The following is an 18,424-nucleotide window of genomic DNA, read 5'->3' as shown; positions in this document are numbered from 1 at the left end:
TACACGATGACACATGATGACAATGTTATGAAAGCAATCCCCGTTTGTTCACATGGATCCATGGAAATGACTAAAAAATGGAAGGAGACATGTGTGTGTTGTTATACTGTGAGCATGTATGAGGAGTTTGTGTTTCTCCCTCATTTCTGCTTCAAGCTCTTGATATAATGTGGTATTTCTTTTTTGTTTAGAATCCAGTATTCTCGCAATTCATTTGTTTGTTATGAGTTTAATAAAAAAAAACTCTGTCTCGTCTTCTGTCCAAACATTCACACTTTCTTTAAAGAGTGATCGAATGTTAAGTACACCAGGTCAGGTGTACTTTGGCAAATAAAAAAATTTAATTAATTATAGCTATCTCGTGGCCTCAAGATACTAACTCGTGGCCTCAAGATAGTAAATCGTGGCCCCAAGATACTAACTCGTGGCCTCAAGATAGTAACTCGTGGCCTGAAGATACTAACTCGTGGCCTCAAGATAGTAACTCGTGGCCTCAAGATAGTAACTCGTGGCCTCAAGATAGTAACTCGTGGCCTCAAGATAGTAACTCGTGGCCTCAAGATAGTAAATCGTGGCCCCAAGATACTAACTCGTGGCCTCAAGATAGTAACTCGTGGCCTCAAGATACTAACTCGTGGCCTCAAGATAGTAACTCGTGGCCTCAAGATAGTAACTCGTGGCCTCAAGATAGTAACTCGTGGCCTCAAAATAGCAACTCGTGGCCTCAAGATAGTAAATCGTGGCCTCAAGATAGTAACTCGTGGCCTCAAGATAGTAAATCGTGGCCTCAAGATAGTAAATTGTGGCCTCAAGATAGTAACTCGTGGCTTCAAGATAGTAACTCGTGGCCTCAAGATAGTAAATCGTGGCCTCAAGATAGTAACTCGTGGCCTCAAGATAGTAACTCGTGGCCTCAAAATAGCAACTCGTGGCCTCAGGATACTAATTCGTGGCCTCAAGATTGTAAATCGTGGCCTCAAGATAGTAACTCGTGGCCTCAAGATACTAACTCGTGGCCTCAAGATAGTAAATCGTGGCCTCAAGATAGTAAATTGTGGCCTCAAGATAGTAACTCGTGGCTTCAAGATACTAACTCGTGGCCTCAAGATAGTAAATCGTGGCCTCAAGATAGTAACTCGTGGCCTCAAGATAGTAGCTTGTGGCCTCAAGATACTAACTCGTGGCCTCAAGATAGTAACTCGTGGCCTCAAGATAGTAACTCGTGGCCTTAAGATAGTAGCTTGTGGCCTCAAGATAGTAAATCGTGGCCTCAAGATAGTAACTCGTGGCCTCAAGATACTAACTCGTGGCCTCAAGATACTAACTCGTGGCCTCAAGATAGTAACTCGTGGCCTCAAGATAGGAAATTGTGGCCTCAAGATAGTAACTCGTGGCTTCAAGATACTAACTCGTGGCCTCAAGATAGTAAATCGTGGCCTCAAGATAGTAAATCGTGGCCTCAAGATAGTAACTCGTGGCCTCAAGATAGTAACTCGTGGCCTCAAGATAGTAACTCGTGGCCTCAAAATAGCAACTCGTGGCCTCAAGATACTAACTCGTGGCCTCAAGATAGTAAATCGTGGCCTCAAGATAGTAACTCTTGGCCTCAAGATACTAACTCGTGGCCTCAAGATAGTAAATCGTGGCCTCAAGATAGTAACTCGTGGCCTCAAGATAGTAAATCGTGGCCTCAAGATAGTAAATTGTGGCCTCAAGATAGTAACTCGTGGCTTCAAGATACTAACTCGTGGCCTCAAGATAGTAAATCGTGGCCTCAAGATACTAACTCGTGGCCTCAAGATAGTAACTCGTGGCCTCAAGATAGTAACTCGTGGCCTCAAGATAGTAGCTTGTGGCCTCAAGATAGTAAATCGTGGCCTCAAGATAGTAACTCGTGGCCTCAAGATACTAACTCGTGGCCTCAAGATAGTAACTCGTGGCCTCAAGATACTAACTCGTGGCCTCAAGATAGTAACTCGTGGCCTCAAGATAGTAACTCGTGGCCTCAAGATAGTAACTCGTGGCCTCAAGATAGTAACTCGTGGCCTCAAGATAGTAGCTCGTGGCCTCAAGATAGTAAATCGTGGCCTCAAGATAGTAACTCGTGGCCTCAAGATACTAACTCGTGGCCTCAAGATAGTAACTCGTGGCCTCAAGATACTAACTCGTGGCCTCAAGATAGTAACTCGTGGCCTCAAGATAGTAACTCGTGGCCTCAAGATAGTAACTTGTGGCCTCAAGATAGTAACTCGTGGCCTCAAGATAGTAACTCGTGGCCTCAAGATAGTAGCTTGTGGCCTCAAGATAGTAAATCGTGGCCTCAAGATAGTAACTCGTGGCCTCAAGATACTAACTCGTGGCCTCAAGATAGTAACTCGTGGCCTCAAGATAGTAACTCGTGGCCTCAAGATACTAACTCGTGGCCTCAAGATAGGAAATCGTGGCCTCAAGATAGGAAATCGTGGCCTCAAGATGGTAACTCGTGGCCTCAAGATGGTAACTCGTGGCCTCAAGATAGTAACTCGTGGCCTCAAGATAGTAACTTGTGGCCTCAAGATAGTAAATCGTGGCCTCAAGATGGTAACTCGTGGCCTCAAGATACTAACTCGTGGCCTCAAGATACTAACTCGTGGCCTCAAGATAGTAACTCGTGGCCTCAAGATAGTAAATCGTGGCCTCAAGATAGTAAATCGTGGCCTCAAGATACTAACTCGTGGCCTCAAGATACTAACTCGTGGCCTCAAGATAGTAACTCGTGGCCTCAAGATAGTAACTCGTGGCCTCAAGATAGTAACTCGTGGCCTCAAGATAGGAAATCGTGGCCTCAAGATAGGAAATCGTGGCCTCAAGATAGTAACTCGTGGCCTCAAGATAGTAACTCGTGGCCTCAAGATAGTAACTCGTGGCCTCAAGATAGTAACTCGTGGCCTCAAGATAGGAAATCGTGGCCTCAAGATGGTAACTCGTGGCCTCAAGATACTAACTCGTGGCCTCAAGATAGTAACTCGTGGCCTCAAGATAGGAAATCGTGGCCTCAAGATGGTAACTCGTGGCCTCAAGATACTAACTCGTGGCCTCAAGATAGTAAGTATCTAGATAGTTAGTATCTTGAGGCCACGAGATAGTTATAATTTTTTTTTTTTTTTGCCAAATATTTTTTTTTTTTTTTGCCAAATGGGGACTAGGGGGTCTCCATACAGGTGACCTGTAAATGTAAAAAAAAAAAAAAAAAAAGTTTCCTTTGCAGTTTAGCGTAGTATTGCTTTTTTTAACTGACCTAAAAAAACATCTCATGCGAGCGTAAAAACATTTTTTGTGAAATATGGGAGTTTTTGGTAGAAATTGACGTTTCCATTGGGCGTATTTCAAATTTTAATTTGCATAATTTGACGGGTAATGGAAACGTGGCTATCGGTGTTTTCAAAAACTTGCACTTTAAAAAGTTTGTATTCTCAGGCCACCAAAACACTGCGGTCATGTAAATGAACGGCCAAAAAGTAGACAAAGTTTTAGTTAAAAAAAGGTGTGTAATCATTTCCATAATGACCAACCAACTCAATCTACCAAGAGCAGCGCAAATTAAAAATAACATTAAAAAGGCAATTATTTTTTAATAAATGTTATGAAAATATGTCAAAAGTGCAATTATAATGCCTAACGATTATTTAATAATAAAGTGTTTATAGGGTAGGGTTAGGGAGGGATTTATTGTCTCAAAAATAACTGTCATTCCTTGATAATTTTTCAGTGGATGTCTTGAGTAAATCCTCACAGTATTTTTTAACACCAAAAGAGGGTTCACTATTTGGAAAGGAGGGCATACTGGAGCATAACAAATAAACTTTTGCTTCAGCACAAAACAAAAATGGCTTTCTGGTGAAATGTAACCTGGATATTGTTGTGAGATTCATTCACCCTTTGGTAAAAAGTGCCAAAACAAAGTTTATGATTTCCGCCATGCACACATGCCGTATGTGTGAATCCCACACAGGATCAGTGAGCAGCCGGCGTTGGCCCCCGTCACGGCGTTCGCGCGGGTGGTGATCGAGCTTCCTCTGGTGCTCAGCGGGTGTGTATTCACTTACTTTCATCTCTGATCTTTGGTGTTTTCTCAAATAGCAGCTTATTTTCTCATGAATGCTGATGTCCAGCAAGCGATTTTGCATTTAAAAGACGTCTAATAGCCGTCCAAACACAGCCTGACGCCTGGCTAAAACAAGGCAAAATTTGGGCTGTCAGTGAACATTTAATAGACATCTAAACCATCGCCCAAGAATAGACTAGTCAACATTTAGACAAAGAAATGAAATGAGTAAAGAAATAAAACCAAACAGCTTGTAATCACTGTTGACTTTACTTACATGATGGAATATCACACATCTCGCAAGTTATTCTGGCAAAAATGACATGTAACCAAATTCTAGGTTATTTTGTCTGGAAGTGTGTTACTCACAGCCGGACTATATCGGGTCTATAGTTAACCTAGATGGAGAAATGACGGATATTGCTTGCTGGGCTCAATGTATATCTCAATAAATGGGTCAAATGTTTCATATTAAACGTTTTCAGAAGCGCTGGTTCAGCTGTGGTTTGTTGTTCTCCTGTAGACTGTCTCGTCCTCATCGGATGTTCTTCAGCGGAGCTGTGATGGGCGAGAGCGCCATGACATCGCTGGAGGACGTCGGCAGCGCAGTGGAATATGAGTTTATTGTAAGTTCATGTGCTCAGAAGATTTTATTCCTCAGAGGGTGCTCTATCCAATCTCAAAAGACTTAAAGTCCCCCTGCTGACAATATCTCTTCAAATACCCCTATTATGGATTTTTGAAAATGACCTTTCATGTAATGTGACAGCTCTAAGTTTTAAATATGAAAGTGCACCGTATATAAAGTTATTGTCTTTCAAAAATGAGAGTCAACTCTTGATTCAATGAAATTAATCGTTTTTGAAACGAGTCATAAGCCGTTTCTTCGTGACGTCAAGACGAAATATTAGCATATTGCCCACTCATTGCGCGCGCAGACACCAGGGAAAACTTTAACCTCAAAGCAGCAGCCTGGACAACATCATGTCGAGAAGTCTCTGTGCTCTTCAATGTGAAGGTAAAGCCAGTTTTTTTCACTGCCCAAGGACGAGCATGTGAAGAATCAGTGGTTAAAATGAATATTTACCATGTTATCACAGCAGTGTAATCCTAAACTTTTGCTGTGTTCCCCTTATTTTACTGACGACTGCTTCTCAAATCTCAGAGTTCAATGCAGGATTCGCAAAACGCTTCCTCTTAAAAGATGGTGTTGAAATACTTAGTTTTGAGTTTTATATTGTGAAGGTCTCCTGCTAACTAGCTAACTCACATTATTACTGTCTTAAATACTTCTGCTGATCAGTTGTGTTACACTATTACCTAAAACTGTGTCTATTAATGCAGATTGTCTGTCGTTCTCACTTAGAGAAAAGATTAAGCATGGAGCAAGATTTGTTTTACCAACGTTTACCAATAGCTCGGCTGTTATATCCACTGTTATTGATACAGTTTCCACATGTTCACCGCAATAAATGAGAAAAATACTTGTTAAATAAATAAGTACAAGTAAAATAATTGGTTTGTTGATGGATATGCACTTGTTAATGCTGATGGTGAGGAATTACAGTTACAAGATCTCATCATGTACCTCAAACTGAGTGGTGTATCACTGAGAAACGTTCTGCTCGAGTCGTCCTTGCGATGGAGGTTCGGGTTGAATGACTGTTTCATCCAATGTTTCATCATCGGACTCGCCCTCGCATTGATATGGTAAAATCGACATCATTGTTTGTTACTGTGTTTAGTTTACGGTGTAGGAAACAAGCAGAGCTGACGTTGTTATTGCAATGGGCGTTTTTGTTTTCGACACTCTTCGACACTCACAGAGCTGTCTGGCCAATCAGAGCAGAATAGACCAATCACAACAGACTAAGCTGTCTGGCCAATCAGAGCAGAGTAGACCAATCACAACAGACTAAGCTGTCTGGCCAATCAGAGCAGAGTAAACCAATCACAACAGACTGAGCTGTCTGGCCAATCAGAGCAGAGTAAACCAATCACAACAGACTGAGCTGTCTGGCCAATCAGAGCAGAATAGACCAATCACAACAGACTGAGGTGTCTGGCCAATCAGAGCAGAGTAGCTTGTGGAAAGGAGGAATTTAGAGAGCGTGATTCAAACGACGAGTCGTTTGAGAATCACTGAAAATGTGATATGAAAATGTATATTATGAGAAAATGAAACCGTTTTTTTACCTCTGATCCATGTAAACATGTTGTATGAGACTCCACAACAACATTAGGAAACTTTAAAATAGCATAATAGGGGCCCTTAAAAATGTATCTTTGAACACCAAAATGACATCTTTAAAAGTTTTTCTTTGAAAAAATGCCTTAAAATATCTTGTACATATCTGTCTATAAATGTCTTTGTAACTTGACAACCTTGCCTCATTTAGTATACGCGGTTCTATGAATATGCAAATGAGCCCCGTCTTCACTCACTCACTCTCTTTCCAGTCTGTCAGTAACGCTCTAGTTCCTGTCTCTATGAAGCCACTCCTTCTGACTGTGCTCTGATTGGTCGGCTGGAGCAGTGTGTTGTGATTGGTCGAGTGCTTCGAGTGTGTTTGAGAAATGCCCCGCCCCTTGCTTATCATAACCTCCAGTTTAACACACTACTAACTGACTCAATCAGGCCCCGCCCCTTTATTCTGTGTATTAATTATTTAAATGAGGAATATTGTGACGTGTTTGTTCCCCAAAAAAACTCAAGACTATAATGGAGGCGTTTCAGGAGTTCAGAAACACTGACACTGATATAGAGAATAACTGGAGCTTTGCAGACCTTTTTCATGCGCAAACAGCAACATTACACACTAGAGAAAGATCAACATGTAAAAATAAGATGTCCTCTTTAAACAGGAGATACATGTGAGATTACGGTGAGAAGGAGATTTTAAAAGAAGTCTCCATTTGCTCTCACCAAATCATCTAGTTTTTGGATAAACTGTATCGAGTAATGGATGGAACAGGACAGAAATAACTCGGTTTGTGTTAACAGGTGTCTAATGCTGGGCAGCCTCTGCAAACGTTCGGCTCGGCGTCTCTGAACATCATGTGGCCGTACGAGATGATCAACAAGAAGTGGCTGTTGTACCCGACGTCTCTGCAGGTCGACGGACATCCACACACTCTCTGTGAACCTCAGTCTGCGCTCGACCCTCTGCGTCTGGGCGAACATCAATCACCACAGGCTGAAAACCTCAAGGTAAAGGCCCGTTCACATAACTATAAAGATAACCAATAGTTCTAAAATAGTTCTCCATATTAAAGAATAGCAGAGTTCACACCATAACTATTACGATAAAGATATCGTTGGGATCACTTTCAGAACGATTTTTGTCCAGCTGTCGAATGATAAAATACTGACAGCCAAGAGTCGCATTTAAGGGGCTCGCACTTTTAAAATGGCAGACGATATTGTGGAGAAGTTAATCACCGAGGTCCAGAAAGATCCAGCACTCTTTGACAAGCCGAGCCCCTTATCAAGAAAATGGACATGGGAAAACAATCGTTCATACCCATGAATAAATGATGAGAAGTATTACCTTGAGTTTACAGCGCAGTTGCGGTGAAAAAGACTGGATGTTGTTTTTATTCCACTATAGACGAATCCGACGAGCGTTCTTGTGTAGGCTGCCATCTTGTGGCGACGCCATTACTGAGCTGTTACACCGGCATAGACATATGCACCGGTATGTAAACAAACCTCGGAGATAAGGTGATAACGCACCCTTGATGACAGCTACAGCCAGGCAGACTTGTTGGGTTGATGATGTTAGACATTGGCCTCCAGTCACAGATGAAGGTACAAACGATCTTACAGATTATTTATGAAAATAGCTTGGCAAGCAAGCTAGGCTAACGTTTGCTACCGAGGAAACTAAAAAAAGATCTGTCCATTTGGCAACAATAAATAAATAAATAAATGAAATCAAATAAACAATTTCATGTTTTTCATTTTTGTCCATTATTTATCTCATTTTTACATTGCAACGGGCATGGGTAAGGTAACGTTACAGCTAGAAAGTATACATAATATCGACCAACTACTGTTTTTAAACCATGGAAAGAGGTCAATATAACAGCAGGAGAACAATTATGTCACATAACGTTACATTCAGCTCAGGAAAGCCATTTAATGACCATAGCATGTAAATTGAATAGAAAAAAATAACAAGAGAGGAGATTTTGCTGATCACTATATCACACATTTATTATATTTTTTTACTTATGTCATTAAATAATTGTTATTATACGCGAATGTCCGCGTCTTGTACTCGCCCAGGAAATCTTTGTAAACCGTACGGCACCAGACAGGGGCAGTCGACCCGGGGTATTCACAGTGTTTTCTCTTCAAAATTGAAATTTTACTGCCACCATTAAAACAATTTATAACGGAAACTGTTTACCCACTCGACATTATACAAGGGCTAACGTTGTAACGTTAGTGACAGTCGTAAATCGCGAGCTGTTTATTCCAGTGGACGCAAGTTGCAACTAAAACAATAGGAGGCAATGGCGCAACGCTACCCAGCAACAGCTCAGTAATGGCGCCCGCTTACTTCCGGTAGTTTCGCCGGATTCGTCTATATTTACTCCGTCAGCTAAATCCACTGTTAGATTATTAGATGGATTACACAAGTAAGTTTTACCTGAAACACAGCATGCTGAGGACATCTGCTGGCTAAAGCCTGTAAATGCAACAAGAACAGCAAAAACATGTTCGTCGACGGTATACACATTTTGAAACCACAGCACGTGAACATAGAATAAACAAACCGTAATCATCATTGGTGTTGACGCAAATATAGTTATTGTTATAGTTAATGTGCTTGATGTGAACTGGCCTTAACACCCATCAAATGATCAATAAATGCAAGAGACGTTTACATGCTTCATCTGTGAACAGGGCAGCAGAAAGGTGCGCTCACATATGGAGACCGGAGCAGACGTGGGTCCCAAAAACCCTGTGGGCAGAATCACTCCAGCTGTGTCTGCGTCCGAGAGGAGGAAGTCTCTCACACTGGTGAGTGTGAGCCAGAGTACACGCAACGAGAAATGACTTTGCGACAATGTGCTGTTGATTGTGATGGATCTGAGCGGCTGGTGTGTTTCAGGATTGTTTACTGGGCTCTGCGCGCTGTCTGCTCTTCCGGTGTCCTCTAGACACGTTCACCGACTCCATCCATATCAGGATCCGAGCAAACTTGTGGAACAGCACTTTCATTGAGGTGAGAGACTTCGGTTGTCCTCTTGATATGGTGGTACAGTAATGGAGAGTTAAGGTCCTTGCACATGGAGGCATCATCCTAAAAATTCATCACTCACAGAAATCTTGCACACTGAGTCCGATGCGTATTAGTTAATCCATTGCGAAGGTTGGTTGGATTTGATTTGGTTGTACTCTCTCTTCTTAAAAAGAGAAATAAGAGGAAATATTGGGTCAATGTAATCCTGAGATTGCGTAGAGAGAAAGGAGACATCAGAGTTTACTTCAGGATATCAGGTGCTCAGTTTCAAAGTGCTTTACATAGAATAAATTAAAATAATCAAAACAAATAAGAATAATTAAAACAGTTTGGAATAAAAAAATCAAATAAAGTACAGTAACAGTCGGATGAACAGTGGCACAGTGCTCATTCAGTAAATGCACAGCTAAATAGAAGTGTTTTGAGTCTGGATTTGAATGTGACTACTGTAGGAGCACACCTGATCTCTTCTGGAAGCTGCTTCCAGCATAATACAGTAGCTAAAGGCCGACTCTCCGTGCTTAGAGTGAACCCTTGGTATTTCTAGCTGATGTGATGTAGTCCCAATCGAGTCGTTTTTGTAGGCAACATACTTCCTGATTTTTAAAAGACGATATCTCTGCTTACATTGAACTTTCAGCACTGCAACGTTGCAGATACTGTTCATGCACCAACAGCAACATTACACACTATTTAAAATGAAAAAAGTGAAATCGCAATCAACCCCCCCCCTTTAAAAAGAGCAGCTAAACCCTCACTTCTCTGCAGACACTCATCAAAGTAAAGTTAGGAGGGGATGTTTCATTGAGGACTGTTGCACTGTCCTCTATTGCAGCTGTCTTCTAGCCAAGTTTCATTTAGAAACATAAAGCCAGGTTGTATGTGGTTATTAAGTCATTGACTAGAAGTGATTTATTTTTAAGTGAGCGAATGTTTAAAAGTGCCAACCTAAAAATCCAGACAAAAAGTCGTACTTTTTGTCCCCACAGCAATCCTAGTTTGGTGTGTAATAGGCACAAGATTAGATGCGTTTGCTGTACGGCTTTTGAAGGGCTTAGATTTTCTATCATGTAATTGAACAGCAAAAGAGAAAGATTCAGGCACACTGGGTTCCCACTTGTTTTGTAAACTTTTAAGAAAATTTCTGTTATCATAGCGGGGACCCGACACATATCACTGAGAAGTGGTATCAGTTGTTTTTGGTTCTCCTCGAGCCGATGTGGCAGAGGCCGAAAAAAGACAGAAGACCACCAATTTCCATGAACCTGTTGATCCTAAACAGTTCTGGATTTTAGTGTTTGTTTGTACAGTGGCTCTGAATTGTCACAACAATCCTTCCTACGGATGCGAAAAACGCAGAAAATTGAACCCGATCAGAATTGTTTTATAATGGATGGAAGTTTCGGAGTCAGTGTGTAAACATGATTGACACACAACGTGAGGGCGTATTTATTTTTAACGTGCGGAAATTTCGGACTTGTTGTGCAAGAACTTTTACACCAAAAGGAATTCTTAATATTTACTGTGGGTTAAAAGATGCAAACACAGTTACAGACAAGAAAATGGTGCCACAGCAAACACCTCAAACAGATATAATTCATCAGCGATTATCAGTGATGTCCATAAATGTGCCCAGGGTTCATAGTGAGTGCACTTTTCCTGTTTATTAGGAGTTTTCATCTGTCAGTGCCGTGGAGCTGCTGGTCAGAGCCAACATCACCATTAAATCCGACATCAGGCATCTAGTGCTGAAGGACGCCGCCACACAGGTCAGATATCACACACGCTCACACACGCTCTTACACGTGTTCGTGTCATCAGTGTTTGTGTTTGTGCAGGTGTCAGTGATGGTTTACCCAGAGCATGGGCTCGCAGACCAGCACTCGATCCCGTGGTGGATCATCCTCATCGCCGTCCTGGCTGGAGTTATTGTTCTGGCGCTGCTCGTGTGTGTTCTGTGGAAGGTGAGTGTACACCTGAAACCTCAACAAGCCCAACCTGCACACAGCAAAAGAGGTTTTTGCTTTCCCTCAGTATTTTTGCCTTTTTTTCTAGTACAAATTTCTAAACATGCTTGTGTCAAAGATGTTGAGTCTTATTTTCTGAAAAATTTAAGTGACTATTATGTTATTTTAAAGTTTCCTACAATAGGTTTACATGCATTCAAGTAAAAAAAAAAAAAATTTCATAATCTCCACTGCAGCATCAGCTCTTTTCTCTCAGTGTCTGAAAAGGTTCATCAATGGTTCAGTCTCTAAACTCCACCTTTCTGAGAGCTGCTCTGCTCTGATTGGTCAGATGGCACCACATACAGTGCATGTCGGAAACAGAACGCCTTTTAGCATATCTGAAATTCAGCTCTGGATCTTCATCAGCACTTGATACACAGCACTTACGTTTCACTCTATCAAAGTGGATTTGCTTTGTCAGTAGAAAACAGCATCTTCTCCACATGAACAACACGAGCCAAACTCTTCCAGTCTCAGGCCATGTCACACTAATACGTTTCCGTTCGAAAACGTATATTTTCCTCTCCGTTTTGGCCTTCCGTCCACACTAAGTCAACAAAAACGTATCGTTTGGAAAACGCTCTCCAAAGTGGATAAATTTGAAAATGCCGTTTTCGCGTTGTAGTGTGGACAGTGAAACCGGAGATATTTTAAAACGATGACGTAAGTTTAGTCATGTGATCAATGTAGTACCAATAGATATTCATGTTTATCGGTATTGTGCCTGTTATGTGTCATTCATTTTTACACTATTGCTAAAATATGTTACTTTCTATGTTACTTTATATGTGCTATTCTTCATAGCACAGCGCTGCAAAGATAACAGATAATGTAGTCTACTCACATTTGCTGTCCTGCGGCAAAACAGGAGAGCAGTTGCGTTTCAGACCAAACATATGGTGACTGAATGCGACCAGGGACGCATCCGTGATGGTGAGATGTTTTGCTAAATAAAATGATCCTGTTATTGTGCGATGACATTATTATTTATTTTCCCATTTGTATCATCTCAGTGAGCTTTTGTGAAGTTTCACGCATGCGCTGTAAAGGGAATTTAGAAGCTTCTCATCCACACTGAAACGTCGGAAAACACCTGAAAACGCTAGTGTGGACGGAGAGCGTTTTTAAACGAAAACCCCGTTTTCAAATGTATCCGGATTAATGTGGACGTAGCCTCAGATACAACTACAGTGTTTGAGGGCAGGGCAAAGAGACACTGATCAGCCAATCAAGACCATGGACTGGCAAATTATGCAAATAGTTACAAACCTACGAGGATTCAGCTGGAAGTGAAACTGGAAATGCTGATGAATCGTTTCAGTTCAGAATCACTTCTTTCTTTTGAGAGACAAAAACACAATTCATCTGCACTTTGATCTTTGCCAACCTTTTACATTCACAAACAGCTCTATTACACACTGCATGAAAGAGAATATCCCAAAAAGCTAAATATGTGCGCTTTAAAACAATAAGTAATGTATCTGCCAATGGGGTCTGAAAAATGAACGTAATTTAATGGAAAAACAAGATTTTCTGACCCCATTGGCAGATATTTTCTTGTTTTAAGCAAAAACTCATTGAGTTAGCTCATGTAATTTTGCTTCTCCAGTAAATATACCTTGATTTCAGAATGTTTATATACAGTATTTGTATTGGATAACAAGACAAAAACTGAGGAAGAAAATCATTTTTTGCAGTGATCATGCACCCATAACCTCCATGAGGATCATCTACAGTCATTGTGGATGCCCAAAAGAATAATTTGGCATGCTGACATGGTCATGATAGAGTGGCGGTTTAGTAATATTGATCACGGTGTGATCACTGGTGAAGTTGTCAGTCATGTACTTCTATTTTTCTAGCCAACAATGCACCTAGAAGTAGCCACTGTGCATATGTGACTGAATTGATTGCCTTTTCCAATTATGCATATTATAGTCTATACAATACTTCAAATGATTTAACCACCCATGGCTAGTTCTTAATGTGTCCTTCTTTCTGTACCTATATATATTTGTGTTGTATTTCCCCGTGTGGCGGAGCAGTGTGGTTTTTTCAAGCGCACCGAGAGGAAGCTTCACTATGAGACGGAGTATTACCGCGCTGAGCTTCAGCTTCAGCCGTCGGATGCGGAGAGAGACCTTCAATAACAGCCTCGTCCACATCCGTCATGTGGTACAACTCGAGTGTGTGTTGCTGTGCTGTGGCTTTACAAACTAGAAGTGTCAGTGGCATGATAACCAGTGCAGTGCCTAAATAATACTGGGAATATCCGTGATCTAAAAAGAGACGCATTGACGCATCAGGGCCAGACCTTCTTGTTTTGCAGCACCACTAGGTTACACTTTATTTTAAGGTGTCTATGTTACAATGTAATTATACATTTAAGCGCTGAGTAATAATAATTAACTATATGTACTTACTATAGGGTTAGGATTAGGGTTTCGTTTAGAGTTAGTTGTGTGTAAGTATGCATAATTTATAGTTATTATTACTATAGTAACTAGTACTACATGAAACATATGTAACAAGGGCACTGTAAAATAAAGTGTTACCAGAATATATTATTCTAATAGTTCTGTAATGATAACTGTCAGGTAATGCTATGTTGTCGCACAACGAGGGCAAATCCACACACTGACATAACAGTTACACACAGACGAGATCGGACAAAGAACTGAAAGACAGAGTATATTATAGAACTAGTGAGATAAGTGATTAAATGAAAATTTTACTAGTAGCAATTCAATTGTTGATAACAAGAATAGACATTTCAACTTGTGGCAATTGAATTATTGATATCAGGAATTCACATTTTTACTAGTAACAATGTAATTATTGATATCAAAAATTATATTTATACTAGTAAGAAATCAATTCTTGATTTCAATAATTGATTTTGAATGGCAGCCTATGGTGACATTTCACTAGTGAAAATACAATTACAGATATCAGCAATTATCAATTTTTTATTAACAATTGAATTCTTGATATCAACAATTCATATCCTGGAAAGGAATAAAAGTTAAAATGGCTTGCCATATGACATGACTTGATTAAGCTTGGCTTGAACACACAAGACTAATGACTTAACGAGACACACCTGAACACAATGAACCAATAAACCAATCCACAAGTTTCCTACGCCCCATGAGGCCTTGCGTCAAAAGTGGGCGCGACTTCCGGTTGGAAGTAAACAAAGCGCGATTTGACATGCTTGACACTCGTTCATTCAACAGTTGACAGTCATTCAAGTTATAGCGATCCAAACTAGCTAACGATGTGGGAACACAACCTCAACCAAATTAAAAAGGGTGAAATAACAGTACCTTTACCGTCCGCAGTAGTTGATTGGGAGTATTATAATAACATTATTAATAATCAATACTCATCAAGGCATGGTGACAGACAGTTGTGCGAGCTGACAAACAATTAAAATAAAAAATACACACTTAGTCATTGTGCTTTGGAGTTTATTCAAAATTATAAATGAATGTGCTACTTGAATACATTAACTGGCACATTTGGTATTCTGTCAACACAGGCTTTTATCCTGAGTTTAGCTGTAACATCAGTAGAGAACAGCCAATCACATGCTGATAGAGTTTATAGAATATTAAGAATTTAAACAAATGTACACAGGAAGATTCGTCGTCTTTTGGGAGGTGATGGAAACTACAGTCGTTGGCAGGATCACTCTGATTTCGTTTTCGGCTTATGTTCAAAATAATCACGTTTAAGCCACTGAACTAGTTTAGTCCGGTTATACATACAACCGCGAACAGCACATGTTGTCCCTGAGCTCCGTAACGACATCTCTCATAAAGATTTGCGTCTTTAAATAGTAAAATAATTCTCAGAAAAACAGCTAGCCTCTTCGCTAACTAACACACAAAATACCATTGGAATGCTACTTCCGCCGCCTCACCGGAAGTTTCACCCACTTTATTTTTTACAGGAGCGCCCCTCGGAAACAATTATGACACAAGAGACTAGGGAAGCACATGACATGATAACATGATGGGAAGGGAATCACATTGGAATCTTGACCAAGCCAAATTACTAAATAAAAGATATGAAAGTGAAAACAAAACCCAAACCAAACGTAACAAGTTTATGACAGTGAGTATTACAGAATTATTGATATGAAATTTATATTTGTTAATAAAAATGGCTATTGACGGCAGTGGTGTTGGTGTAGGGTGCAAGGCAGAACAAACGTTCTCTTTCATTTATAATGAATAATCAGCTAGTATACTTCTGTGTTCATACATCTGTGTGACGTAATGTTCATCAGAAGGGACTGCACAGCACACGTCCACATACACACCAATTCTTGGCTGCGTCTGAAAACTTAGGCAGTTCCCTTACCAGGCAATCACTTTATAGGCAGCGTTTGCACACAACTTTCAGATGCCATCTTTATTTTTTTTTAGCTCTACTGTCACAGAATGGAAAGCACAGGATTATCAAAGGCAGCGAAGTACAGTACATCTAACTCTAATATCGATCAGATAAAGGCATCTCAGGAGACAGAAAGTGAAGCTAACTCTGGATTCCTTCAACATTTTTAATCGTTTGGAAAAGCCAGTGTGATCTCAGCACTTGAAAACTAAACTCCACTAGATCTTTTCAAGTATAGGAAAAGCAGAACGCTACTTTACCTGGAACTTTAACTAATGAACATCTGCATGATTTATATATTGTGCCTAAATGCAGGACAGATTTTCAATCATTTTTATTTACGAATTTCCTTGGGTAATGACTGATATATGTAATGACTGATATATGACTGAATGACTGATATATATAATGAGGGTGATATATGCATGTAATCAACAAATATAAGACAAAGAATCATTCTTCAAGAGTTATAGCCTGTGGTTCTATGAAGAATGAAGAGTTTTGTGTTTATCAATGCTTCAGAAAGTTGCATTGATGTTGATGCTTATAGGATAAGGAATACAATTGAGAACATCCTGATCTACTAAAAGTTTGATCTAAGTATAAAAGATGTGCAAATATTACATGTGAATAGGTCATTAGACTTTATCAAAAGACGTGTTCTGTTGAAATGTGATAGGCAGCAGCAACTTTATCACCTTTAAAGATAACACAGTAAAGGAAACACAGAGGTTGATAAAGTTAAAGCATCTTCAGCTGAAACAGACAAGCATGCTGTGAATAAATGTCCCACCACACTTGCCAATGGAGGATTATGAATTATGGAACTTTGAACATAGATGATATAGTTCTAACCCTAAAAGTTATTATTTTTTACTCACATTTGGCTCTGAGCATGTGTTAACTTTGAACCCTGGCATCAAGGTCACATCGTGTGTATCACGCTTATTTGATTTTTTGCTGTGCTGTGTATAAATCTTTATCTCATTTGACCTCTTTCTCTTTTGCAGTGTGGTTTCTTCCATAGGGTTCGGTATGAAGATCAAGTGCCCCAGTATCAGGCTGTGAAGATCCTGCGGCAAGAGACGCCACTTCTGGACAAGACTTTTATTTTGCACAAAAAGCATTGGGCGACCCACTGGAGTGATGGGACAATATAAGATTCATGGAAACATGGACGCTGACCAGAGACTGCAGTGGACTTGCACTGACCATAAACACACACTGCTACACATTTTTATTATAAGTTGCGTTTTCTTCAGCGTTCTGCGGATCGAAAGAACATTTTTGGAGGACGGCTGGATCTAGCTGGAGATAGACAGTATATAAATGGGAATATGCAGCTAGTATTAAAGCTGTTATTTAACATAATAATGTTATATTGAGTGTGATGTGTCTGTAAACTTCATATTTCATCATCACCAGAACGATAAAGTTTTCAGTTCATATGAAGCTTGGCACACATCATCCTAAGACCCTCATGACAAAAAGTTAATTGTATTTGTATGGTGCTATTTTTTATCAATACACATCATTTATAGCAGCTTTACAACTGTTGTCTACAATACCTTAATACTTTAACATCGCTATATGATGATTATATACAATAATGATATAAATTATCAAAATAATTTATATGAAAACTGTGGTGATTAGGTGTGTTTCATATGTCTATCCGCTAGATGGCAGTAAAACCAAACATACAGTTAACAGATACCCTTTGGTAAATAGAAGAAGAAACTCTAGGAAGTGGCACAAAGAGCTAATCACATGTTCGTGGAATATTCTAAAAGAATAAAGAGGCTACACGCCAGTTCCAACATTTATTTGTTTGGAGTGTTTAATCAATAAACACCACATGGTACCAGGAGTGAACTGTCCTGTGATACAACAGAGATGGATTCTATCAAACCACCGGAATCTCTGAAACTCACCGGGAGTGTTGATAGCAGCTGGCGGACTTTCAAGCAGCAATTCGCGCTATACATCCAAGCTGTTGGTCTCAGTGATGAGTCGGATTCACGGAAAATAGCGTTGCTCTTGACAGTTGCTGAAAAATGGTGATCTGAGAGTATGCATGGATCCTCGAGACTTGAATGCAAGCATAAAAAGGGAGCACTACCAGATTCCAAAACGTGAGGAGATCACAAGTGAAATTACTGGTGCACAGTATTTCAGCAAGCTGGACGCTTCACAGGGATTCTGGCAATTGAAGCTCCATGAAGACAGTACCAAGTACTGCACGTTCAATACACCATTTGGACGGTATTCATTTCTTCGTCTTCCCTTTGGCATAATTTCAGCCTCAGAAATCTTCCATCGTGCCATGGAGCATATCATAGAAGGATTGGAGGGCGTCCGTGCATATGTTGATGACTTAGTGGTTTGGGGATCCACTTTGCAGGAACACAATCAAAGACTTTTCCAGCTACTTCAAAGAGTACAGAAATATGGACTCAAGTTAAACAGAGCTAAATGTCTGTTTGGTGTCACTGAAATGACATTTCTAGGTGACAAGTTGTCTGGATGTGGTGTTGAACCTGACAAAAGCAAAATTCAGGCAATTCTGGACATGCCGAGTCCTGTGGACAAAAAAGGTGTGCTGAGGATAATGGGAATGGTAAATTTCATCGGCAAATTCATTCCAAACCTCTCTGCGAAAACTGCGACCC

The 18,424-nt window shown here is 40.2% G+C and overlaps 1 protein-coding gene across 1 annotated transcript in view; it reads left to right on the top strand.

Moving 5' to 3' along the window:
* itga7 (integrin, alpha 7) overlaps positions 1 to 17,295 on the top strand; it is a 56,761-nt gene extending 39,466 nt beyond the window's left edge. Inside the window, exons 19-26 of the mRNA XM_089125247.1 lie at positions 3,992 to 4,069; positions 4,608 to 4,710; positions 7,089 to 7,295; positions 9,000 to 9,116; positions 9,208 to 9,321; positions 11,010 to 11,108; positions 11,178 to 11,303; positions 16,763 to 17,295. Coding sequence (XP_088981373.1) covers positions 3,992 to 4,069; positions 4,608 to 4,710; positions 7,089 to 7,295; positions 9,000 to 9,116; positions 9,208 to 9,321; positions 11,010 to 11,108; positions 11,178 to 11,303; positions 16,763 to 16,912 — 994 coding nt within the window. The 3' untranslated portion in view covers positions 16,913 to 17,295. The remainder of the gene's footprint in view (positions 1 to 3,991; positions 4,070 to 4,607; positions 4,711 to 7,088; positions 7,296 to 8,999; positions 9,117 to 9,207; positions 9,322 to 11,009; positions 11,109 to 11,177; positions 11,304 to 16,762) is intronic.
* Positions 17,296 to 18,424: the final 1,129 nt, after the last annotated feature.

The sequence above is a fragment of the Pimephales promelas genome, chromosome 21 (genome assembly GCF_988280905.1).
Source record: "Pimephales promelas chromosome 21, fPimPro1.hap1.1, whole genome shotgun sequence".
Lineage (NCBI taxonomy): Eukaryota > Metazoa > Chordata > Actinopteri > Cypriniformes > Leuciscidae > Pimephales > Pimephales promelas.
Note: the sequence above shows the minus strand (reverse complement) of the source record. Positions and strands in the feature narration are given on the sequence as shown.